The following is a 25653-nucleotide window of genomic DNA, read 5'->3' as shown; positions in this document are numbered from 1 at the left end:
CGCTCGCATCTGAGGTGTGAAATGACATCTGTTTATAAATACTATCGGCCGAACATCGACGCGAGGCGGCATTTGTTTATCGAACATGCCCCGACGCGCTCGCCTGATCCCCCTTCCCAAGGACCTCCGCGATCTCGAGGCCCTCCCCCCCCGCGAACCCTATGCTGGGAACGCAGGTCCTCCCCCCGCAGACCCCTCGGCCGGACCGCGGCGCTAGAGTTCCCCCCGCCCCGCTCCCCCCTCGAGCACCACGGCCTAGGAGTCTCACTATCTTCCTACTAGAATGTCAGCTACAGAGATGATGACATTTATTATGCATTTTCCTCTTATGGTTGGAGACTTAGTTCCATCTGATGATGAAGTCTGAAATTTTCTAATTAATTTTATTCAAATTATTGATATTATACTTTGCTTTCAAATTGACGAAGTGAACATTCTTTTATTAGAAAACAAAATTAAAAAACATAATAGTGATTACATTAAACTATTTAATGATACGCTGAAGCCCAAGTTTCATAATTTAACTCATTATCCAACAATTATTCGTCAATCTGGACCTTTAAGGAAATTCTGGTGTTTTAAATATGAGGCAAAGCATATCGGCAATTTAAAGTGTACTCCCATTGTATCACTTCTCGAAAAAACATTTGTCTTACATTAAGTAAAAAATATGAATTACAATTTGCATATAAATTAATAAAAATTGAAAATCTAGCAAGTAAAACTTTTAAGTTCGATGATAAGTACAAAATATCGAGTAATTATTATTCTATTATTATTAAAAAATTAAACAATGTTAATGAAGGAGATATCAAATTGTATTCTCGTATAGAGTATAAAGGCGTTGAGTATAACAATACAAACAACTATATAGCATCTTTTGGAAATTATGTTGAAATATATTTGATATTAGATATTATTTTATTTCGAAACGATGAAGTTTTATTTTTTTGTCAAAAGTTGCAAAGATTGCAATATAGGCAACATTTTTTAGCGTATGAAATTGATGAAACGATCTTAGGACAATTTTCTATAATATCTCCAAATGATATAATCGGACCTCCAGTTACTTTAATAAAAACTGCTAAAGGCAAATCAATGATACGGATAAAAAAATATTATAAATCTATTGCTTAAAATATTATACCTACTTCTATATAACAAGAAAAAGTTGTAAATTAAGTAATGAATTGATGATATTTTATGTGATTTCTGTACAATTTCTGTTTCGCACGAATCATTATTCAGTATTTTCTGTCAACATTTATTCTTTCTAAATTTTATTCTAAATTTTGTACTAAAAATGTCGGATATCCCCAAAATGTCGGATTATGTATGGTGGTGACGCGAAACAGGAATTAATGTCATAGCAATGTCAATGTCATTATTTATATTTTTTTAGATGCATTTATATCGGTATTTTCGATAATTTATTTATATTTTTAGTAATATTACAATATTATACTGATGGTCAAATTATATCCCGCAGGCAAACGTCGCTCTGTGACTGTTATAGAATACAGATAATGAATGATAAAGAAGTTATCCCTAAATCTAGCTGTCAAGATACTACACAGGAAGGAATGGAAACCCATATAAATAATAATTCATCGGTACCTCAAGGCGTCGAAAATATAAATCTTACCGCTTCTTTGGATGAAAATATTTATCAGTATGATTTGCCTAAAGTTTTCGAAAATTTTTCTTCAAAATTGACAGCAAATTCACGAATTCATCAAAATCAGGATGAAAATTTGCAACATCCTCACAATGAAACTCCCCAACTAATGTTCGACAACTTAAGTTCTCCAAACGAATTAATTGCACCACAAGATTCATTTCAACTATTAGAGGATAATAGAGACAGAGAGGAATTAAGATTGCTACTTCGAAGTTGGAATCAAGAAGAATTAGTGGATCATCTTCTAAGTAAGTTAATTTCTTGTGTACATTTATGGTTCAATATAAAATATACTTTTTTTTTAGGGGAGAATGTTGTAATAAAAATACTTAAAATCATAAAGCAGCATCATATGGAAAAACTTCTGAAATCATTCGATCTTGGCACTCAAATATTATTCGAAGATAACTTGGAAAAGTGGAGAAATTCTTTAAACCTTCCGCTGGAAATACCAAATATGAATTTTTCTAACTTAAGCGGACCATCATCCCCAGCTCTATCAACTGAATCTGATGTGCAGATGCCTTCGACATCGAGATCTCGTTTTTCACCTTATAGAAGATCGTCAACTCCATCAGACGAAATTACTATGATAACATTATCAACTATTTTAAATGAAAGAGCATTATGTTGGTAGAATACTACAAAAAATATAGAAAATTTGATAATGAACAAAGATCATTATTGATCAATACTTGTGCAAATTTTTTCGAAGAAAATAGTATTAAGATGTCGATGGCAGACAGTTATAGACTTGAAAAAGAAATATTAGAAAGATTTCCTACTGAAAAAATTAGTAAGTTTATTTGAAATTTAGAACACGAAGATATAATAATATTTATGTGACAAAATTATTAACTTGACTCCATCCAGTTATACATTTGATTTAAACATTTTTATTTATTTAAAATAAAAAGATAATAATACATTAATCGCATTACGTTATAGCAACGACAGTTCATTTACTTCATTTAATTTTTGTATTTAAAGTAGATATACAATAAAATCAGAAAAAATAAAATAAAATAATTTATAATAATTCATAACTAAAAATAAAACAAAATTTTAAATCCTAAAAATGTTGGAAATTACTTGCATAAAGACAAAAAAATATTGTATTACGATCATAAATTATAAAATCTTGTAAACTGTATTATTTATTAAGAGACTGATACTTTTTATAATTTTACTTTACAAAATTTTTTTACGATTGTAATGTATTTGTTTTTTATTGCTTTGTGTAAATAATTTTACAATTTTTATAATTTTAAATTTTAATAAAAAAAAATGTTTCAAAACATAAGCGATGACTAGATAGGGTCAAGTAACCATTTTTTCATTAAAGAAGATCAGTATAGATATTTATCTTTATAAAATTTGCTTTTATAGGAATATGATCGAACAGGTAAACGTGGAAAATTATATATTAAACTTGCCAATTTAAAATCTTCTCTTAAAACAGCAGTTGGGAAACATATTTTGCCAAAAAAAACCAGAAAGTTCAAAACTAACTCAACGGGATCATCAGAAAATCTTTGGTAAGTTCTTACAAGTTTAAAAATTATATGTTAATATAATAGTAGTATAATATAAAAATTATATGTCAATATAATATAAGTCAATGATGTTAAATATTTAGTTCCAGAAAACAATGCGGAAAGTTGCATTAATGCACTCAAATTTGACAACCTGACATCAGAAGAATTTGACAACTGTTGGAAAGCATGTGGCCAACACCGATTAAAAGAAATAAACAGTGCTGCAAACACGGCAGCTATTTTTGAAAAAAGTGGCCTTTCTATAAGAAACCATCTGGCTTTAGATTGGTACTTATATTAAGGAGGCTCTTACCTCGATCATAAAACGACAGATCTTTATGAAATTAAATTATGTTGTAAAGTGAACCACAACGAACCGATGCCCAAAACTTTAGCATAGGTTGACGATAAAAATTTTAAAAATATCAGTATTGAAATTCGCATTTTTAACACAGGGCATATGGTAAACACTAAAATTTTTACCGGAAGTGATGTATTTTCTTGGCAAGTTTGCGAGCCAGGTAAACAAAAAACTAAGGAATTGTAGTTAAAATAATAATCTTTCTAATGATAAGAAGAAAACTTGGTGTTGACGATGAGTTATAAAAGATATTGTAGTTTTAATATGACGTACGACAGGTTAGGCGAATGATCTTCCGAGTGTCAAAATCGCGCGAAGTTTCAAATGTTGTATTACACGTAAATAAGTAAAATGCGTTTTTTAAACATCTATATAAACAATAAGTTTCAATTATTTGCCAATCAAACCTTGAAAATCAAAAAGTAAACAATGTTAATTATTCTTTCTAACCTCACTTGCACATGTCTTTTCTCTGCGCTGTATGGTAGCGGCATAATTATTCTCTCGCGCATTGACAACCTTTATTTTCGAGAATTTTCCTTTCATTTTCCCTCTCAGCATTCTCACGTTATATCTTTCTTTTGGCTCCATCTCTTCATCGCATCAATCGCTACAACGCTACACGGCTACACCTCACTTAGCTACAGACTGCTGCAGACGACGTTGTAACACGCGCATGTTATTATTCTGCTCTTTAGCACTGACGTAGTCAACTGACTTATTGTATAAATTTTAATATTTACACTAATAGAACATATAACTTACTCTTACACTATGTAAAAATCATTATTTATTTTTTTATTTAATTTTCCGATAATTTTATAACCAATTATTAATGATAATTTTTCGGTTGCTACATTGATTAGAGCAGCCGGGTAAGAGCCTCCTTAAACGGAAATTTAGAACTGACAAACGAATTAATTCTTAAAATGTTTTACAGATTGACATGAATTTTAATGTCTTATTTGACACGGAAAATGGTCTGTTAAATAAGTGGGAGACTTGCTTCAATAATCTTACATCGTTTTTATGTAAAGATAATCATGTGAAAGATAAATCCATAAAAGCATACTGTAATGTATTCACATTAACACGGTACCGGTGCGTGTACTGTGATCAGCGATCCCCGAAAAGGTATCACCTCAGTGAGTAGGAACGAGCGGGGATAGAGCTAGTTACCCGGTGACCGTCAAGGGATACACACATTATACTCTGTTATCTCCCCGATTATTACCAATACATATCTTATTGTCGATTGTTACAACTAAGTGTTTATTTAACCACCTCAGGACACCACAATTTTGGCGACGAGGTATTTTCGAACGCGTGGTGCAATTATTCAAGACAATAACGATAAATAGTTTTCGTGCAAATTTCGTGGAACAGTGAGCGTGTGGCACGCCGTATTCGAAGTCCACAGCAGTCGGAGAGCACGGTAAACGGAGAGTGTACAACGCTATTGAAGCGACTTGACGGTCACTTAAGAATAATATTCGCGCAGTATACGGAAATAAAATTTACGCAAATGGTAAATTGTGCGCTGTAAACGATATTAAAAATATTCAAAAATTTTCACGTGCATCGTGTGTATTCGGAAAAGGAACATTGGACAATAAAACGAACAAATAACGTGAAAAGAGACAATTAACGGTGAAAGTGCGTTGCAATAAAATTTATTATTTTTCTAATTGACTGCATACGGAAATAAAACTTTGTCAATTAGGGTATACGAAAATGAACTATGGTGTCATTGTGTTAAATGTCGGTTCCTAGAAACAGTAAAAGTGCCATCGATTATTCAAAAACATCGTGGATTCAAACGCTTACGAAACCTCAATTAATTGAAACTCTAGAGCAGTTAGAGTTAGCATACGAGGAGAATTTTGGTATCGATGAGCTTCGTAAAATTCTGCGAACTCACGTAAGCAAGGTGAACAAAAGGCAGAGACAACGACAAGGCGAAGATAAGGAACCGCAAGGCGGTGAAAACGAAAACAAGAAGCCAAGGGTAACTCACACAATGGCAGGAGAGAGCAACAGCACGAAACTGGAATTCCAGTTAGGAAAAGACGACTGGGAAACATATACAGAGAGGCTCGAATTATATTTCGTAGCCAACGACGTGAAAGCTGAGAAACAAGCGGCAGTGTTGTTAACGAAAATAAGTTCCGATACTTATAAACTAGTTCGTGATCTGTGCGCGCCGGATAAGCCGAATACAAAATCTTTGGCCGAGTTAGTAAATTAGTGAGTGATCACTTAAATCCGAAACCGTCAGAAACGATGGAACGATGCAAGTTTTATCAAGCGCACCAAAGCGCAACGGAATCAGTAGCGGAGTTTGCGGCGAGATTAAAAAGCTTATCGTTAAACTGCAAGTTCGGTGATGCTAAAGTAGCTTTACGGGATCAGTTAGTGTGCGGACTGAAAGATCACGCAACAAAAAAAGCACTGTTTCGTGAAGATAAATTGACGTACGATTCAGCATACAAAATAGCTGCTGCGATGGAAGAAGCAGAAAAGAACGCGTCGACAACAGATAAAATTAGTACCGGTACAACAAGCAACGCCGCGAGTGTAAACGTAGTTCAATCGAATTCGCGGGCGAGTGAGAAAAAGAGACAGTATCATCCCAGTTCGGGAGGTAGAGGTGCTTATCGCGGAGTCCGAGGACGAGGACAGCGATACAACAACAGACCCCCGGCTAACAGTGGCAGCCGGGCTCCGCACAATAACACACAAGTTCAGAGCGCGAGGCGTTCATCGTGTTATTGCTGTGGGAAGGCAAACCATTGGGCACGTGATTGCTATCATCGACACAGCACGTGTAATTCTTGTAAGCAGAAGGGGCACCTGGCAACTATGTGCCGATCTCAGAGGGCAGCGGTTCAACATCTAGAACGAGAGTCGACGAGCGAGGAGCAGCGGCGGGAGGAGGCGGTATACGACTTCCTCTTGGTAGATGACAACATAGGCGAGTCAACGAGCGGTACCGGTAAAGCAGAAAGCGACAATGTAAAAGCCGATCCTATGTATGTAAACGTAACAATTAATGGGAAAAAGATAGATATGGAAATTGATTCGGGTTCGTACGTTGCGATCATTTCGAAAAGTGATAAAAAATAAATATTTCCCCGAAAATAAAATCACGCGCGAGGCGCCTGCGTTGAATGCATATGGCAAAGTCCCATTAGAAAGTGAGGGAGTATTAGAGAATTTGAAAGTAAAATTAGGGAATCGGGAAGCAACGTTAAAAATGAGGGTAATGACAAGTGATGGTCCAATTTGATCGGTAGACAATGGCTAAAAGTTTTTGGGTTGTGGCCATTGCCATTGAACTTGTTGAGCAGCGCGAATGATTGTAATAAAGTAGATGTAAATAACGCGACGAAACAATTTCCAGAGAAATACCCGAAATTGTTTGGTCCCGGCCCCGGGTTGTATAATAGAGGAAAGCTTAAATTAGTGTTGAAAAAAGATGCACAGCCTATAGCGTTAAAAGCGAGACATTTGCCATTTGCATTAACAAGCAAAGTTGAGGAAGAAATTAATTGTCTTGTTAAATTGGGACATCTCGAAAAAATCGATGTGAGCGAATGGGCAACGCCAATTGTGCCGGTAATAAAATCGGATGGTTCCGTTAGAATCTGCGGTAATTTTAAATTAACGTTAAATCCGAATTTAGTTCGAAATCGACATCCGATAACCGTTGATTGATGAAATTTTTATAGCATTGAGGAATGGCAAGAGGTTTTCGCAGATTGATTTAGAGCATGCGTATATGCAAATTCCGGTAGAAGAAGGTAGCCGAGATTATTTAACGATAATAACGCACAAAGGGTTGTACAGATATACTAAAATGACAGAGGGCATTGCATCGGGACCGGGAGATTTTCAACAGAAAATCGAGCAATGTTTAGCTGGAATTGACGGAGTAATCCCTTATCTTGATAATATCTATTGCACGGGCAAAACTGATGAAGAGCATTTAGAAACGTTGTACGCAGTATGTAAGAGACTCGAGGAATACGGTTTCAAAGTAAATATAAGCAAATGCGATTTTTTCAAAGAAAGATTAGATATTTTGGGGTTTGTTATTAATAAAGACGGGTTGCACAAGTCGAGAACTAAAGTAATGCAATGATTGAAGCTCCGACGCCGGTCGATAAAAACAGTTAGATTCATTTTGGGACTTGTAACGTATTATGCGAGATTTTACCTGAGAGAGCGACTAAACTAAAATCACTTTATGAGTGTGCGAAAGGAGATAAGTTTGAGTGGGACCAAAAGAGTGCGAGGAAGCGTTCGAATGGGTGAAAAGAGAATTAGTATCACCGTGTGTATTAGCTCACTTCGATCCAAACGAAGAAATTATATTATCGTGTGATGCATCATCGTATGGGTTATCAGCGATAGTTGTCGCATCGATATAAAGACGGGTACAGAGAAACCGATCGCAAATGCGTCGAAAGTAGTTCCCGAGAAAGAGTTAAATCGTGCCATCATTGACAAGGAAGCGAGTGCAATTGTCTTCGGATTTAAAAAGTATTATAATTATATTTTTGGTAAAGAGATAACGCTGAGAACAGACCATAAGCCCTTAGTTTTTATTTTTGGTCCAAAACAAGAGAATTCCGTTAACGACAGCAAGTAGATTGCAAAGATGGGCGTATTTCTGTCGAGATTCATATATAAAATTGAATATGTTAGATCAGAACATAATGGTAATTGTGATGCACTCTCGCGACTTCCTGTCAAAGACAGCACACCAATTTCGATAACGAGTATATATCGATAAATTACGCCGAAGAGTCGTTGGAAACATTAAACGCGGTGGAGATCGCAGTAGAAACAAAGCGCGATAAAATGCTTAGTAAGATAGTACGGTATGTGAAGGGTATATGGCCAAACGCGAACGAGATGAATGAGTATGAGAAAATATTCTATGCGAAACGTGACGAGCTAGTGGTAGAAAAGGAGTGTCTCATGTGGGGATACAGAGTAGTAGCTCCAGAATCAGTGCAAAAGTGTGTGCTAACTGAATTGCACGCATCCCACTTCGGCATAGTAAAGATGAAAATGCTGGCGAGATCGTACGTATGGTGGCCGAACATCGATAAAGACATTGAGAACATTGCGGCATCATGTAAAGTGTGCGTGCAAGAGCGTAAGAAACCGGCGAGTGTTCCGTTAACGCCGTGGCCATTCCCTGATAGATGTTGGAGTAGGATTCATACAGATTTCTTAGGTCCGTTTCACGGTCATATGTTTATGTTGATTATCGATGCTTACTCGAAGTGGCCTGAAATTATTGATATGCAAAAGTGCACTCAGGCCCCGAGAGTAATTGAAGAATTTAAGAAAGTTTTAGTTCGGTTTCGGTCTTCCGAGACATTTAGTGAGCGATAACGGTACGCAGTACACGAGTATCGAATTTCAAGAGTTTTGTAAAATCAACGGTATAAAACATAGCTTCACTGCACCGCATCATCCTGCGACCAACGGCGCAGCCGAGAATTTCGTTGAAACATTCAAAGACAAAGTAGATAAAATTGTCAAAAGTGGCAAATCGCTTGATTATGCAATTAATCTCTTCTTGTTCGATTATAGAGCTACCGAGCATTGTACAACGGGAAGAACGCCTGCATACATGATGTATAAGCGAGAGTTGAGGACGAGATTCGATTATTAAAGCCGAGCGTGAGCGATGATGTACGAGCGAAGCAGCTGGCACAGGTAGCGAGTAGAAAAGGCAATCGAAATGTCGATTTCCAAATTGGCGAGAGTGTGATGGTCGATGATTTCAGTGTACGTAGTAATAAGCGTGTCGAAGGTCAAATTATAAAGAAATTATCTCCAGTAACGTTCGAAGTTAAAGTAGAGACTGGCAAAGTTTGGAAACGACACGTCGATCAGATCGTCCGATTCATTCCGCCAAATGATAATAAAACTAACGTTAAAGTTGCACCTGTGAGCGAACCAGAGAAAGTATTGCGCCGTTCCAATCGATTAAGAAATTGTTATAGTAGCGAGGAAATAAAAAGGGAGGAATTGTAATGTATTCACATTAACACGGTACCGGTGCGTGTACTGTGATCAGCGATCCCCGAAAAGGTATCACCTCAGTGAGTAGGAACGAGCGGGGATAGAGCTAGTTACCCGGTGACCGTCAAGGGATACACACATTATACTCTGTTATCTCCCCGATTATTACCAATACATATCTTATTGTCGATTGTTACAACTGAGTGTTTTATTAACCACCTCAGGACACCACACATACCTACAAATGTTAAAACAGGAGACACTTTCTGAAAGTAAGTTATATTATTTTGTTAGAAATTATATTTTTTTCACTTGTAAACATTCTTTATTTATTTGACTTTATTTGTATAGATGGTCGTGATGCAATAGTTTTTTGGAGCCTCCACGGTTACTTGGTTCCAACCAACAAAATTGTGAAAAAAGATTTGACTGGCATAAAAAGTACCATAAATTCACTATTAGAGATTCTCAGGAATCTTTTGTTTACTTTGGCAAATCTCATCAAGAAATAGAGGATCATCTTATGTATCTAAAAAATCAAAAACAGTGCATTCAACCCTTCATTGTGTGTGTTGGCGAAGACATTTCAAGAATAACAGATATTTACGTGTATTTCGACAATGTTAAATATTCGTTTAACAGCTTTCTTAGGGCAGTTGATATATTATTTAAATTTTTATGTATTTAATTTAAGTTTTCCGATTGAAAGTTCAATGTTTTGGAACTTTATTAAATTGAATTTTTTTGAAATTAAATCTAATAATTCCTTTTCCAAAGTTCACGTATTAATAGAAAATCTGAAAGCTGCATAAAAATATTAACCGAATCATTTTACCTTCTCATGTAATATAATATACACATATCTATGCAAATAATATAGATATTTAATAAAATTCTTATTTTGTATTTGTTCTATTATCTAAAGATCAGTTTTAGGGCTGTTTTGGATTTCATTTTGATTAACTTTTTATTTAATTTCGAACGGTTTTATAATCGTATTTTTTAAGAATAAATTATCAGTTTAAATTAGTCACAGATGGATTAGTACCTACTATTAGTATAAGCAGAAATACATTTAATATTATTACATTTATTACAATATTATATACATTTAATATTAGTATTAATAATAATGTATGTATTTAATAACTCGATATCTGATTTAATTACCTTATATTCTTTATAACTACGTTTATTACTGTAAAATAGTATATTTCAGTATGTCATTGCATTAATGAATTTTGTAAAACATAGTTAAAAAATTCTGTAAAAGTGATAAATCTGTTAATAAATTAATAATAAATTAACAGATTTAACAGTTGTTTTTTGCATTTTAATAAAGTATTTTAAATTCATGATAAAATTATTTAATGCCACAATGCCATACTCAAATATATTACTTTATAACATCAATAAATGTAATTGTAATGTAATTAGTAATCAATAAACATAATTGTAATGTAATTAATAATCAATAATGTAATTGTTATGGATTAAGGGCCAGTTTTTCAATAGTCGCTTTTACTCTAATCTTAGCTTAACCACTCTTCATCTCTTTGTAACTATAGTTAGAAAGAGACAAATAATATAATTGAGTAATACATTTAATATTATTAGGATCCGAACTAAAAGGATATATCCCTTTTAGAAAAAGATGAAGAGTGAGTTTAGCTAAACTTCAGTTTGAACGACTATTGAAAGACTGGCCCTAAGTTATTCACCAAATTAATAAATATATACATTAATACTAATAATATTAAATGTATTACTCAATTATATTATTCATTGATTCAATGAATAATAATTTCAATAACCTATAAAAAAATTCGTTGTCTCAACAAACTTTTTTAATTAATCTACGAAAAAATTCATTAATACAATGAATAATTCAATTATATTATTACGTAATATCAAAAAACGTGGTCATAAAGTAATTAGATCATTCATCAAATTGATGATTACATACATTAATACTAATGAAATCTAATGTATTACTCACAAGGGAACGGTCGGAAGTGTCCCTACCCGATTTGGATGCGCTTTGGATATGTTGTTGAGCATCAAAAAACATTAGACACGTATTTTTTTTTGCGGCGTATCTCAACGTTTAGGGGTTGAAACAACCCTCGAAAAATAACGGATTTTATATTTTTTTGCGAATATCTTCGAAAATATAAGGCGTAACGACAAAAAATTTGTACGAAATGTTTATGGCTTTTTGTACTCTTTACAATGGCGTAATCAGATTTTTCAAATTGGTCACAATTTTTAATTTAACCCCACCCTTACCTATTATTTTTGCCAAATATAACAATTTTTCCAACGCAAATTTAAGAGCGTCAAATGCCAAAATACATCCATGTGTATTTTTATTATGATACCATTATTCGATTTTTGGCAAGACGATATGATATGTGGTATAGGCGTCGCGCTGTAGGTAGGTGTTGCGTTATTTCTGTTCAGTTGCGCCGTACGCTTAAAATTTCCATTTCAACTCCGGGATAACCGAAAGCGCTGATGCAAAGGCCAGCGCAAGGCACTGACAGCGAGAGGTTAACGCTATTTCGAGAGTCCTAGACGAGCAACGGAATGTCGACTCCGACAAATTGTAAGATCGGGCGGGCAGTCGCAAATCATAATCTGAACGAACACGTGCGTCACATTAACCGCTACAATAATATACTATCCCGGTTACGGCACAACAAAATCAACAACCAAATTCACGCATTTGAATATCATTTGCTCGTGTCATAATTCCGAAAAGCAAGCATTTCAGATCGCAAGTTTGAAGTGTAAAGAACTGTGTGCTGTACGCTGTCGTTTTGTGAACATGTAAGTGCATTTTTATTGTTAACTTTTATTGGTTTCTTACGTTTGTTACTTTTTCCTTTGATATTGAATATTTAATATAATTTTTTATTCAGCTCTTACTCAATTCTTTGCCAGTTTTGCCAGTGACTATATAATCTTTTGGGAGAGATGCACTTGGACACGGTACATTTGGACACGGTCATTTGCACACGATCAATCGGACACCGTTTATTTGGCCACGGTTCATTTGGACACCGTTCATTTAAACACGGTCATTTGGACACGATCAATTGGACACCGTTTATTTGGACACGGTTCATTTGGACACGGTTTATTTGAACACGGTTCATTTGGACACGGGGCATTCGGACACCGTTCATTTGGACACGGTTTATTTGGACACGGTTCATTTGGACACGGTTCATTTGGACACGGGGCATTCGGACACCGTTCATTTAGACACGGTTAATTTGGACACGGTTCATTTAGGACACGGTTCAATTGGACACGGTTTGTTTGGACACGGTTTGTTTGGACACCGTGTATTTGGACACGGTTTATTTGGACACGGATTATCTGGACACCGTAAAAATGCGGTCTGTGCAGTTGGACACCAAAATGTCTAGTATAGTATATATTGTAGTATGAGAAAATATGCACAAATGGAAATATTTTAAGCGTACAGCGCAACTGAACAGAAATAACGCACACACCTACCTACAGCGCGACGCCTATATCACATATCATCTCGTCTTGCCAAAAATCGAATAATGGTATCATAATAAAAATACACATGGATGTATTTGGCCTTTGACGCTCTTAAATTTGCGTTGGAAAAATTGTTATATTTGGCAAAAATAATAGGTGGGGGTGGGGTTAAATTAAAAAATGTGACCAATTTGAAAAATCTGATTACGCCATTGTAAAGAGCACCAAAAAGCCATAAACATTTCGTACAAATTTTTTGTCGTTACGCCTTATATTTTCGAAGATATTCGCAAAAAAATATAAAATCCGTTATTTTCGAGGGGTTGTTTTAACCCCTAAACGTCGAGATACGCCGCAAAAAAAATACGTGTCTAATGTTTTTTGATGCTCAACAACATATCCAAAGCTCATCCAAATCGGGTAGGGACACTTCCTACCGTTCCCTTGTCAGTTACATTATTCATTGACTCAATAAAGTTTTTTAATCAATTAATTTAAAAAATTTATTGTTTTAATAAAGCTTTTAATAAATCTATGAAAAAATTCATTAATACAATGAAGTAGTCAATTATATGATTTCATATTATCAATAAACGTGATCATAAAGTAATGAAATCATTAATCAAATTAACGATTACATGCATTAATAATAATTAAAATCGTATGCATGATTCAATTACATTATTCATTAACTCAATAAAGTCTTCCGTTAATATAATAAATCCATGGCAGATTTTTCAATGTACATATTATTGTTACAATGAATTGTAGTAATAGTTTAATATTCAAATTATTCTTTTATAAACCATAAATCATTATGATAATAAAATAATTCTTTGGACCAATTTTAATGAATTTTTTATTACTACAATGAATGCTTTTATTGCATTCATGTACAGTTTTGGTTCAGTGTAGAAATATGTATTGTGCAACACCGTGGTCTCTCATCGTTAAATACGATCGTTTAATTCCGAATTTCGGTCGCGTCACGCAAGGATCGAAGTGTCACGATATTAGGATGGGCGTCACAAGAAGCGAAATATCAGTGGGTCGGATTGTTATGTAGTTAACACATGCGTCGTGCACGACATAACTAAAGCGAATAAGAGAGATTTGTCGGATGGCTCAGACACATACACACACACACACATTCACCTATAGGTACATCAATCAATTATATGTACAAATAAATAATCGGTATCTTAGGGACGAGTTTCAACGCTCGCTAGATGTGGCTCCGGCGTTTTCGGATCCTTCGTTGTCACGGCCGATTTTCGATTATTCCTCGTTTCTTCGACCGTGTACACAGCGGTTACGTGGCCACGAAAGATCGCTCGAGATTTTGCCTTTCCTTCGAGACAAACATTTAAATTCTATACAAAGGACACAATTGTGAACATTGAGTAAAGTGTGTGTCAAGCCAAGGCGACCCCAAGGTCTACACCTCAAGGCGCTGTCGCATCCGAAACAATCAGGTAGCGACTCAGGGCGATAGTCCCCCAGGCGTCGTCGCTTACCGCTCTCACGACTCAGGGCAACAGCCCCTAAGCGAAATCATCGGCAACAGCCCTTAAGCGAAGTCACATACAATGCGCAACCGATCCATGTATGTATGCGTATATGCGTTCTCTTCTTAATTGTTATTTTCTGCTTTAATGTTTAACGTTTACATTCTGTATTAAAACGATCTTTTCAACTGTTTTCTGTATTTATTACACATTAAATAAAGCGCAAGACGAAAATACGGCGTAGATACGAGTAATATCTATGCTGATCACATAACACGGATTTATCAGTGTAGTGACAGTCGTGATCGTCGTGATAGTGATTATCAATATATCAATATATATTGATCGCAGGGAACTGATATCGAGGAGATCTTTAAGAAGTAAAGTGTATCCAAAATCGCATACGTATGTACGTATATGCTGTCTTGTAAATTGTAAAAGGTAAAGAGAACGAGAAAATGTAGCGTAATTTATATTAATTAATAATTTTTAAAATAAGTAGGAGAGACCGGGGCTAAGCCGACAACGGGGCAAACTTGACACTAGGCTTTTTGCCAATTTAAATCTATCGTAGAAACTTGCCTTTCCTACTGTAAATGCGTCTTTATGTGCCAGTATTATCAACGGAATTTGGTAACATTCTGAGTTATAGTGTAATTTTTAACGCGACATAAGCGTTTTTGATAGTGAAAAGTAATTTTTCTGATCTCTCGAAAATGTCTACTCTTTCATCGAGCTTTACTCTTGCGAATCTACCGGTAAGTGATTTTGATGGAAAATTTGATGCTCTATATGAATCCGATAATCGTTTTTGCATATTTTCAAAATTTTCATGTTTTTGAAGTGACAAAAGTGAAAAACGACGTCCGGGGCAAAGTCAACACCACGCCGTTTCGGCTCCCAGTAACAAACGATGCTTGTCATGCAGCCGTATGGCTCATGACAAATGTATGCGCACGTCCGATCGCGAGTTTACCTGCATTAATTGTTTTTCAGACATGAGTTTAGATGAAGATAATTGAAAGTTCAACAATTTTTGTTCTCATTATTTTAAATGATTGTTCTAGCTACTTTATTCCGAATTTTTGTACTTTTTAAATACACAATAAACAATGTATTTTCATTTTCAGACAGTAAAAAATAAGTTCCAGATCAAATTGTGTCGATCAGACAAAGTGTTGAGTTTGCCCCGGCGGGGTGTCGAGTTTGCCCCGGCATTTTTCAATTCGAAAATTTGTCTTCGCGTCACTTTTCCTTTCCTGGCGGCAAAACAAAGCGACGTACAGCAAAACTTCCTGAATCAATTTTGTACCTGAAGAAACACTCTTTAAATATGTACCATTGAATTTGCCTAAAAATTTTAATTAAATATTAAAAATTGCCTTTGAAAAAATAGTGTCGGCTTAGCCCCGGTCTCCCCTAACTTAATTACTTGAGACTAATTTTATTATTGAAAAAATTAATAATTATTTTCCACTAATTATTAATTCTTAAATAAATAGTAATTTATTTTTGACAAATATTAATTTATTTTTGACAAATATTAATTTATTTTAATAATAAAGAATTTATTCCTATTAATTACCAATTTACAAAAAACATTTTTACCTAAATACTAATTTTCACGTAACTAGAAATTTTTCTCTAACAAATTACCAATTCTTTAAGTAATTCGTAAATCACTTTACCTAAATATTATTATATTTTATGTACCTAATCAGTAATTTTTTGTGACTAATTACTAATTTGCTAATTCAATAAAAATTTAATTTGTTTCCCTGCTTATGCATTTCAAAATGCATTTCAAAATGCATTTCAAAATGCGTGATATCAGTACAAAATTACCTTTTTCAAAAAAGGTAAAAAAAGGCGCCAAGTATCACGCAATGTATTTTGTAAATCCAAAAATTCAACCTAAGTGATAGTAGTTTTAATTTCACCTTAACAAAATTATTATATCACAAAATTGCGTTATCAAGAGACACGGTAGTGTCTCGCGCCAAGTACACGCGGAGCGAGACCAACCGTGACTCTTTTACGCGACGCGACGGGTTGCGAGTACTCGAGATGTTGAGATCTCGATAACGAGTGAACGGATCAAATTCTAAGTAGGCTTGATCGATAGCTTGGGGTCGACTTGGGGGGGGGGGGGGTATCTCCTATAATATTTTTCGCTACGTGCCCTACGAGCGGAGATATTGGGACGCAAAGTCCAAATGTGAAAAATTTTATTTAAGATAGGAGAGACCGGGGCCTAACCGTCGCCGGGGTTGAACCGTCAAATCAAATATCTCGGAATCTGTATATTGTGCGAACTCGCTATTAACATTGTAAACGCTGCTTATGGTACCCATGTGACCAACGGAGTTTCGGCAGGTTACCTGCCGTGTTATGATTTTTACGAGGGCAAACGTGTTTTCGGAAGGTGAAAGTTACATTTTCTGCGCGTGGAAATTTTGTAATATCTGCAATAATATTTGCTCTCCAAATCTCGAGGTACGTGATTATAAAGAGTAATGCATGCTGAACACGAATCCAGTGTAGTTTTTTCATTATCGTTGATGTCTAATATTTCGTGGGCGATCAAACCTGAAACTTGTGTTTGGGTTAATCCGTCAGTAAGCAGTCCGGGTGCATTTCCAAGGCATTTCCGGGCATTTCCAGGCTCACTGCATATGGAATATGGATGAGACGGGAATTACAACCGTTCAGACACCGAATAGAGTCATCGGACGTCGAGGAGTGAAACAAGTCGGGCGAGTAACTTCTGCGGAAAGAGGAACCCTCGTAACTATTTTTTAATAACGTTTCGCATAAAAATTTAAATAAATTTTTATATTTTTCTCTTAAAAAACAATTATTAAGATGTATCCTATCATTTTTCAGGATTAGATGTACGTATATGTATTGAAAATGCAGTGTGACGGTTAAACCCCGGCATTTTTGAGATTTCAATTTTTCCACCGTTGTCGTTTTTGCTCTATACCGGTTAAACAAAGCGACGTAGATAAAAATTTCCTATATAAATTTTGTAGCTAAAGGTTCACTCTTTACAGTGGTATACCACATTTAACTAAAATTATTTATTTTCTTGTTAAAAATCGGCACGGAAAAAAAACTGACGGTTAGGCCCCGGTCTCCCCTACTTCTCCTCCTCCTCCTAACGCTGCGATTATAACATACATATAACAGAGTAATGTCACTTTCACTTTTTCGACACTGGCGGCGCTTTCGCCAGCGCGCTGTCACAGTCAGTTCAGTTAATACGTGTGTGTAAGTGTGTACTGCGCGGCTGCGCGCAGTGCAGATAGTGCGTTCAGTGCGCTGTCACTGACAGTTCAGTTAACCTATCGAGAGACACGGTAGTGTCGGAGCGAGACCGACCGTGACTCTTTACGCGACGCGACGATTAATTCAAGGTAATTGTTTTATATGTAATTATATATCTATTATTCTATATATATTACTGTTACTTACTATACTACGTTTACGCGATTACGCGAGTGTTTACACAGGTTAACCTAGATATATTGACGGCATGGAGCTGATGCCGAAGAGATCCCGTTTACGCGAAGGAATTATCGTAAGTTATCGTATCGTTTTCGTAAGTTACTAAACAGAATTAAGTAACGCTCGCGTAAACGTAGTATAGGTTAGATTACCGGTTTGTCTTTGTTACTCATTGCCAAAAAAGAAAGATAGAACGACGTTTGTGTCGGCTTGTGTCACTTGTTGGAAAGCTCCCTATGTATGCAAGTTTAACGCCTATTGAGTTAATATGAAATAATTTTCCTAAATGTAATAAAAATAACACGATGTTATATATGCGGTTTGCCGTGATTATATATATATATATATATATATATATATATATATATATATATACACATGTGATTTCTGCCCAGTGCTCTGAATGTTATGTGATTTTCGCCCAGTGCTCTGAATGTCATCTAGTCATACATATCATGCTTTGATACAAGGAACGTGAAAAAGAGCAGGAAAAGAAAAGAACAAACAGAAGAGACAGATTCAAGCTTTGTTTTTTAATCTGGATGAAGACAATGCCGAAAAATCCCCGCAGTCAGAAAATGAGCAATCTGATGGCCTCGCGATTAAGAAGATTAAGAAAAATCCAGATGTAGATACAAGTTTCTTGCCAGATAGGGAAAGGAAGGAGGAGGAAAATAAACTTAAGGAAGAATTGAGGCAAGAATGGGCTAGAAAGCAGAACGCGTTGAAGGAAGAAGAAATTGAGATCACATTCAGTTATTGGGATGGATCTGGCTATCGTCGGAGTGTTATAATGAAGAAAGGTGAATGTCTCAGTGATTTAGAGAATTTTTAAGTTATTAAAATACTCCAGTGTCACTTTTGGAGTAACATTGGCGTGATATATAATGTTCTACTGCATAAATTAAATTTTCACATACAGGTAATTCTATCTATCAGCTTCTTCAGAGATGTTTAGAAGTTCCGAAGCGTGAATTCAGCGAGCTTAAAACAGTAATGGTAGATCAGTTAATGTATGTCGAGGAGGATCTTTCTTATATTACCGCACCATTATACGTTTTACGATTTTATTGTAACTAAGGTAAAGATACTAAGTGATAAAACTTATGAAGCAATATCACAATGTTGGCATGTTATTTTAATGTATGTAATATTGCGATTAGGCACGCAATTCATTCAGTTATGTGATAATATTTAATTCATTTACTCGATTATGTAGCTCTACTAAATTACAGTCCTTTGAATCTGAATCCTTTAAACGAAATTGGACAATTCGTTGAATCTAAGTTTATCAGATTTTATTTTTCTTCCTATTTTTATCCGACACTGTATACTTGTCATAACTTTTCGTTGGATCAAAAGGATCCCATCTACTCGCTGGAAAAATGTGTTTGTTCCTCTCGTACCATGATCTAATGAGAAATAACATAAAAGAGAATTATACAAAGTATTCTTTTAATGATAAATACCTAAGTAAAATTTTTCCGGCATGTGATTCCTCGGTTTCAACAGAAGCATCGTGCATAACACGAATATCATCGTGAACGTCAAATGTGAACAGAGGCCCGCTCTTTCCTCGTGCTTATAGATATCCATTAACAGGTGGTACTTATGGTCGGCAGTCCAGACTCCGGAAAATCGCATTTTGCAAAGAATTATCTGAAGGAATACGGATACGTCAACAGAGACACTTTAGGCAGCTGGCAGAAGTGCATTGCTGCAGTCCAACAATGCTTGAATCAAGGAAAAAGTAAAGTTATAGACAATACCAATCCTGATCCAGCTTCGAAAAAGAGATATATTGAGATAGCCAAGAAGCGCAATGTCTCGGTCAGATGTTTCGTCATGACGACAAGTATAGAACACGCGAAACGTAATAATAAGGTAATCGAAAATTAACATTAACCGTCATCGTGTGAAAGAATCGTATGAAGTAATGTTTCCGAAAATTCTAATCGATTTATTATTATATTACAGTTTCGCGAGTTGACTGATCCAAGCCACATTTCAATCAACGAGATTATTATCAACTCCTACGTGTAAGTAGATTTTAGATATATACATCTCTACACTCAAAATTATTTATCTTTGGATATGTAATTATACTTTGATGTTACTCTTTTGCAGGTAAATGGTCGACAGAAGCTTACAATGTGGTACAAAATTATTCCTCAAAGGGAGTTGCTGCCCAAACTCAGATTGAAGGTCGCATTCAAACTAATATTTATGCAAATATTTATTTTATGATACAAAATTATGAGGTAAGTAGTTATTATTATCCAATCTTCGAGAATCTCTTTGCAGATGCGCAAATTAATTGAAATTAATTGATTTTTTAAAGCTAATTTCCCTTACTGAAGAACTGGTAATGAACGGACATACTGAACAAGTAGGCATGGGACCAGATGAATGAAGCCAGAAACACTTGAATCCATCTGTACATAAGAGTTGTCAAGAAACTCTACAATTTTCACGCATAATCCGCGATTCTTAGTCAGTATGGACTAGAGTTTAATACAATCGCCATTGATGATCCCCTTTAATCGCGTCAAAATTGATTATTTCGCTTTTTGACTTCGTTCTTTACTCATGTTGTAAAATAGTTTTCCGATTGTGTAGAATATTTTTATTTAGAAAGAAATTTATAAAGATTGTTATATTGATCGTAGAGTAGAGAAAACAATAAAACTTAACATTTTACAAAGTAGTGTCACATTTAAACTAGAACATTGTATCGAATAATTCAGACGAATTAGGAAATTCGTTTCTACGTGACTCATGTCTATTTCTGATTGGGGACGATTCGAGAACTCATTGAAATAATTTAATTTCTTTTCACGTTTAAATTTAGGTCACCGTAGATTAAACTTGTTACCTTAGAAGTTATTGTTAAATGGCGCATTTTATTTAATATTCCGCACTTCACTGTTGTGGCATAAAATTATTTTATGTTTCAAAAGATGGAGACTAAGCTTTCGGATTAATCCAGATGTACGCATATATACTGTATATATTTGATTAATTGTTTACTTAGATATCGATGATTCTTGCGCGATATGCTAATACATTTTTTTCTATGCAAGATTTCAATGCAGTAGAAACTACCCAGATAGCAAAGAGAATTCCAAAAGAATTTGACATGAATTCGTAGTTTCCAAAATGAATTCCCCAATGAATCCCATTTCTGTCCGAAATGAATTCGTAAGTGATTCTTTACGAATTCGAAGTTATGTCAGCATTTACGAGTTCTTTTGTAAATTCCAAATGATGTCTGAAAAACGGAAAAGTATTCCTTAAAGAGTTCGAAAAGAGTTCAAAAGGATTCGAAAGAGTTCAAATAGAGTTCTAAAAAAGGTCGAAAGTTCAAATAGAGTTATAAAAGAGTTCTAAATGAGTTCTAAAGAGACTGCAAAGGCTCGATAAGAACTCTTGCGCTGTTCAGGGCCATTTGAAAAGAGTTCTGTGAGAGTCCTTGCTCTAATCCATAAAAGAATCGCATTGAGCCCGTTTAGCACATGCTAACAGTTGCAAGTTGTTTAATGTTTCTAGTGGTTTACTTTTCCGATTGGGCTACAAAAATGGTCTTAACCACATCGAAAAACTGAACCACTAGAAACACTGAACAGCTTTGCAACTATTGGCACCTGATGAACGCGCCCATCGCTATTCCTCGATCTCTGTACGAAATAGAAATGTAAGTTAAAGTGTATAATAACAGAAAAGACTTAACGGTAAGCATATGCTTCAACGTCAGATGTATTATGTTATAATAGTTATATCAGAAGTTAAACATTATTAATATTTTAATACAGTATTTTCTATCATAATACATTTTACCTTACGGTTAAGTTCCGTATTTCCGTTTTCTTTATTGTATACTTTGAAGGCGTAAAGGAGTAACTTTTCGTGGGCTTCTATAATATATTGAATCACCATGGACAATATCCCCTGAAACGTAACTCCTCGCGTCCCGAATATACATAATTAAAAAATCTCGCATTTTTTAATGATCAGTTTTTATTATTTCATATATTCAAAAGTTATATAGTTATATAGAAGTTATATAGAAACGACGAATTTATATAAAGTTATGAGTATACAAAATTTGTACAAACTTATACAAAGTATACAAAACTTATTATTTATTGAACTTATTATAAACTTATATAATATATGAACTATATATATGAACTTATTATGAATTTACTTAGTGTACAACTTATAAAAACTAGTAAAACTTATAGAAACTTATCGCAATTAGTTATCGCATCCTGTCCGTTGCATGTTGCAACCACGATTTAATGATTTCTTTGATGCTCGTTCTGGTCGCATCTGTTTGCTTGGAAATAGTTTCTGCAACAAAAAAAGTGCTTCATAAGACACGTTTATATAAGCAGGTTTTGAATTATATTTTGATTTTCAAGAAACTCACTGATAATCAATTGACAAATTACAGTTGAACTGAACTTCAGTGTTTTACGCTGCCCAGACCAGGAATAAATTTTCGCCAGTGAATCAGTCATGACATGCCTCAACACCGCCCTCGTAAATTTCGATGCGTTTGCCCCGCCTACCAGTTGTATGTCGCGAATCTAAAAACAGAGATTATGCATGTATGTATGTATATATGTATGGATGTATGTACGTACGTATGTATATTATGTATATATATATATATATATATATATATATATATATATATATATATATCTTTATGGTTGTATAATGTCGGGACATTTCGGAGATGCAATAACACATACCAGGACTTTTGGCACATGCTGGGTCCGACCCAGTAATTTTCTATATGAAAGGTAACTTATCAGGCCCGGTACTAGTTTATACAAAGATATGTAACGTAACAAAGTAGGGCCCGTGTTTCCTTGTGAATTATAAGGACCGGTACCGGTAATTAGATATAGCAATGTAAAAAACCGGGACCTCCTTATCTGAACAATTTTACTGAATTAAGTTGTATCATCATTCTTTGAGCATATCATTCTTAAATATAAAATCCAAAATGTTTAGAGAGTCCAATCAAGCTGTTTATATACTTATATATATTTAGCACATAATGAATTATTTATTCATAATAAAGAACATCTACCAATATTTTACTATTTAAAAAGGAATAAGCATCAAGCTACTAAATGTACAGTGTGCTTTTAAAATGCTATCTTTTACTAAAAGTTATGTTAAAAAAAGTTATGTTAAATCATTGTTACTGCGTTGTGCTTGATAAAGTTGTAATGATAAATTTAAATTAGTCAATTTAATTAAAATTAGAATAAAATAATAACATCAATAAATAAACTAATCAATGTAAATGTTACGAGGTTCTACTTTTTGTTGTACAGTAAAGAAATCGATTTCCATATCAAACTTCTACGACGATACACTGTAGAAAAAAGTTTTTTCGACTTCTTCGCTGATTTCATCGATGTAATAGCAAACAGCAGGACTCTGACCAGTTATACTTTTCGAATAATTTCATGTTCGGTTACTTGAAATTTTCAAATATATATTCAGTGCATTATTTAAGAAAAAACGCATGAAAATAATGAAAACATAAGTAAAAATTATAGCTGAAACAAAACTTTTACTAAACGTATCGTCACATGCGAGGACCGATTTCCACGAAATAATGGATAATAGCATGTCCGACCAAATAAATTATTCCTCGACAAATTTACGTATACTTCGCATAAGCTATATTTTACCACAACGCATAATTTAGGGAATTAAAAGCGAAAATCATGGACTGCGAAATACCAAGAGATTGCAGCCAAATCAAAGGTTATACTCTACGACGTATCGTTACATGCGAGGACCTGATTTCTCGGGTACAATGGTAAATAGCAGGACTGTCCCGCCCAGTTTAACTATTTCTCAATTAATTTTATCGTACGTTCGGTTACTTGAATCTTGTGCAATATTTTACTCGGCGCATCATTTAGAGATTAACAGGTAAAAATGTTGGCCACGAAATACGGACAGACTACAGCCAAATCAAAACTTTTACTCTAGGACGTATTGTTACATGCGAGGACCGATTTCTTCGGTGCAATGGTAAATAGCAGGACCGCTCAGTTTAAATATTTTCAATTAATTTCATTTGTACGTTCAGTTGCTTGAGAACTTGCGATATTTTACTCGGTGCATTATTTAAGGATTAACACACGAAAATGTTGGATGTTGGCCCACGAAATACGGGCAGACTACAGCCAAATCAATATTTTTACTCTAGGACGTATTGTTACATGCGAGGACCGATTTCTTCGGTGCAATGGTAAATAACAGGACCGCCCAGTTTAACTATTTCTTAATTATGTTCATCTATACGTTCAGTTATTATTTGAGAACTTGCAATATTCTACTCGGTGCATTATTTAAGGATTAACACACGAAAATGTTGGCCCACGAAATACCGACAGGTTACAGCCAAATCAAACCTTTACTGTACGACATACACTGATTATGAGAAAAGAAATGTCTGCATTTTAGTAAATATTGGTTTGCATACAACTGTGACCCCATTTACTAAAATAAAAAAATTTTCCTTTTATACATTAGTACACGTGTATTTACTGAGAAAAAGTATTCTAAAATAAAAAAGAAAAACTTTCTTCTTTTTAATAAATAGAGTAACAGTTGTATGCAAACTAATATTTACTAAATGCAGAATAATTTTTTCTCAGTGTATCATTAAATTTGAGAACTTGATTTCCTCATTGCAATGTGTAAATAGTAGGACCGCCTAGTTAAACTATTTGTCGATTGATTTCATCTGTACTTTCGATTACTTGAAATATTTTACTCAGTGCTTTTATTAAAGGACTAACACACGAAAATGTTGGCCCACGAAATATCGACAGATTACAGACAAATCAAACTTTTTACTGCAGGACGTATTGTTACATGCGAGGACCGATTTCTTCAGTGCAATGGTCAATAGCAGGACCGTCCAGTTTAACTATTTCTCCATTAATTTCATCTATACGTTTGGTTATTACTTGAGAACTTGCAATATTCTACACGGTGCATTATTTAAGAATTAACACACGAAAATGTTGGCCCACGAAATACGGGCAAACTACAGCCAAATCAAAATTTTTACTCTAGGACTCTAGGACGTATTGTTACATGCGAGGACCGATTTCCTCGGTGCAATGGTAAATAGCAGGACCGTCCCAGTTTAAATATTTCTCACTAATTTCATCTGTACGTGCGGTTACTTACAATATTTTACTTGGTGCATTATTTAAAGATTAAAACCGAATAAGTAACATTTACTTCGCCGAATCAATAATTAATCTAATTAAGACTTTAATCGACTATACTGGTAAACGATTATAATCGTCGGGACAATCGTCACCCAGTTTCGACCATGGATTCTGGTCCTTCTAAAATTGATTAAATTTAGATGCTTATATTATAAGCATCCTAAATTTATTATTAAATTGAGAATGCTTATAATATAAGCATCTAAATTTC

The 25653-nt window shown here is 34.7% G+C and overlaps 2 protein-coding genes and 2 long non-coding RNA genes across 5 annotated transcripts; 3 read left to right on the top strand and 1 right to left on the bottom strand.

The window, feature by feature from the left end:
• The first annotated feature begins 229 nt into the window (after positions 1–229).
• LOC139786129 (uncharacterized) lies at positions 230–2467 on the top strand. Its single transcript, XM_071725281.1, has 2 exons — positions 230–1929; positions 1987–2467. The coding sequence occupies exons 1-2, from the start codon at positions 1527–1529 to the stop codon at positions 2316–2318; spliced, it is 735 nt and encodes a 244-aa protein (XP_071581382.1). The 5' UTR covers positions 230–1526; the 3' UTR covers positions 2319–2467.
• Positions 2468–2955: 488 nt separating this feature from the next.
• Positions 2956–4844, top strand: LOC139786126 (uncharacterized). Its single transcript, XR_011722186.1, has 2 exons — positions 2956–3219; positions 3321–4844. It is a non-coding gene; the product is annotated as an uncharacterized lncRNA (long non-coding RNA).
• Positions 4845–17525: 12681 nt separating this feature from the next.
• On the top strand, positions 17526–20866 carry LOC139786127 (bifunctional polynucleotide phosphatase/kinase-like). Of its 2 annotated transcripts, XM_071725280.1 has the most exons (7): positions 17539–18235; positions 18558–18965; positions 19085–19243; positions 19765–20046; positions 20140–20201; positions 20290–20423; positions 20504–20866. In XM_071725280.1, the coding sequence occupies exons 3-6, from the start codon at positions 19178–19180 to the stop codon at positions 20291–20293; spliced, it is 414 nt and encodes a 137-aa protein (XP_071581381.1). In that variant the 5' UTR covers positions 17539–18235; positions 18558–18965; positions 19085–19177; the 3' UTR covers positions 20294–20423; positions 20504–20866. The 2 variants fall into 2 exon arrangements, with proteins under 2 accessions (XP_071581379.1, XP_071581381.1); XM_071725278.1 differs by having other exon boundaries at positions 17526–18965.
• A 1421-nt stretch (positions 20867–22287) lies between these two features.
• LOC139786128 (uncharacterized) lies at positions 22288–22794 on the bottom strand. Its single transcript, XR_011722187.1, has 2 exons — positions 22595–22794; positions 22288–22515 (listed from the first exon to the last, which is right to left on the bottom strand). It is a non-coding gene; the product is annotated as an uncharacterized lncRNA (long non-coding RNA).
• Between the last annotated feature and the right edge of the window lie 2859 nt (positions 22795–25653).

The sequence above is a fragment of the Temnothorax nylanderi genome, unplaced genomic scaffold (genome assembly GCF_030848795.1).
Source record: "Temnothorax nylanderi isolate EJ_2023f unplaced genomic scaffold, tnyl_v1.0 TNYL_tig0961_pilon, whole genome shotgun sequence".
In the NCBI taxonomy this organism is placed as follows: domain Eukaryota; kingdom Metazoa; phylum Arthropoda; class Insecta; order Hymenoptera; family Formicidae; genus Temnothorax; species Temnothorax nylanderi.
This window is presented reverse-complemented; position numbering and strand designations above follow the sequence as displayed.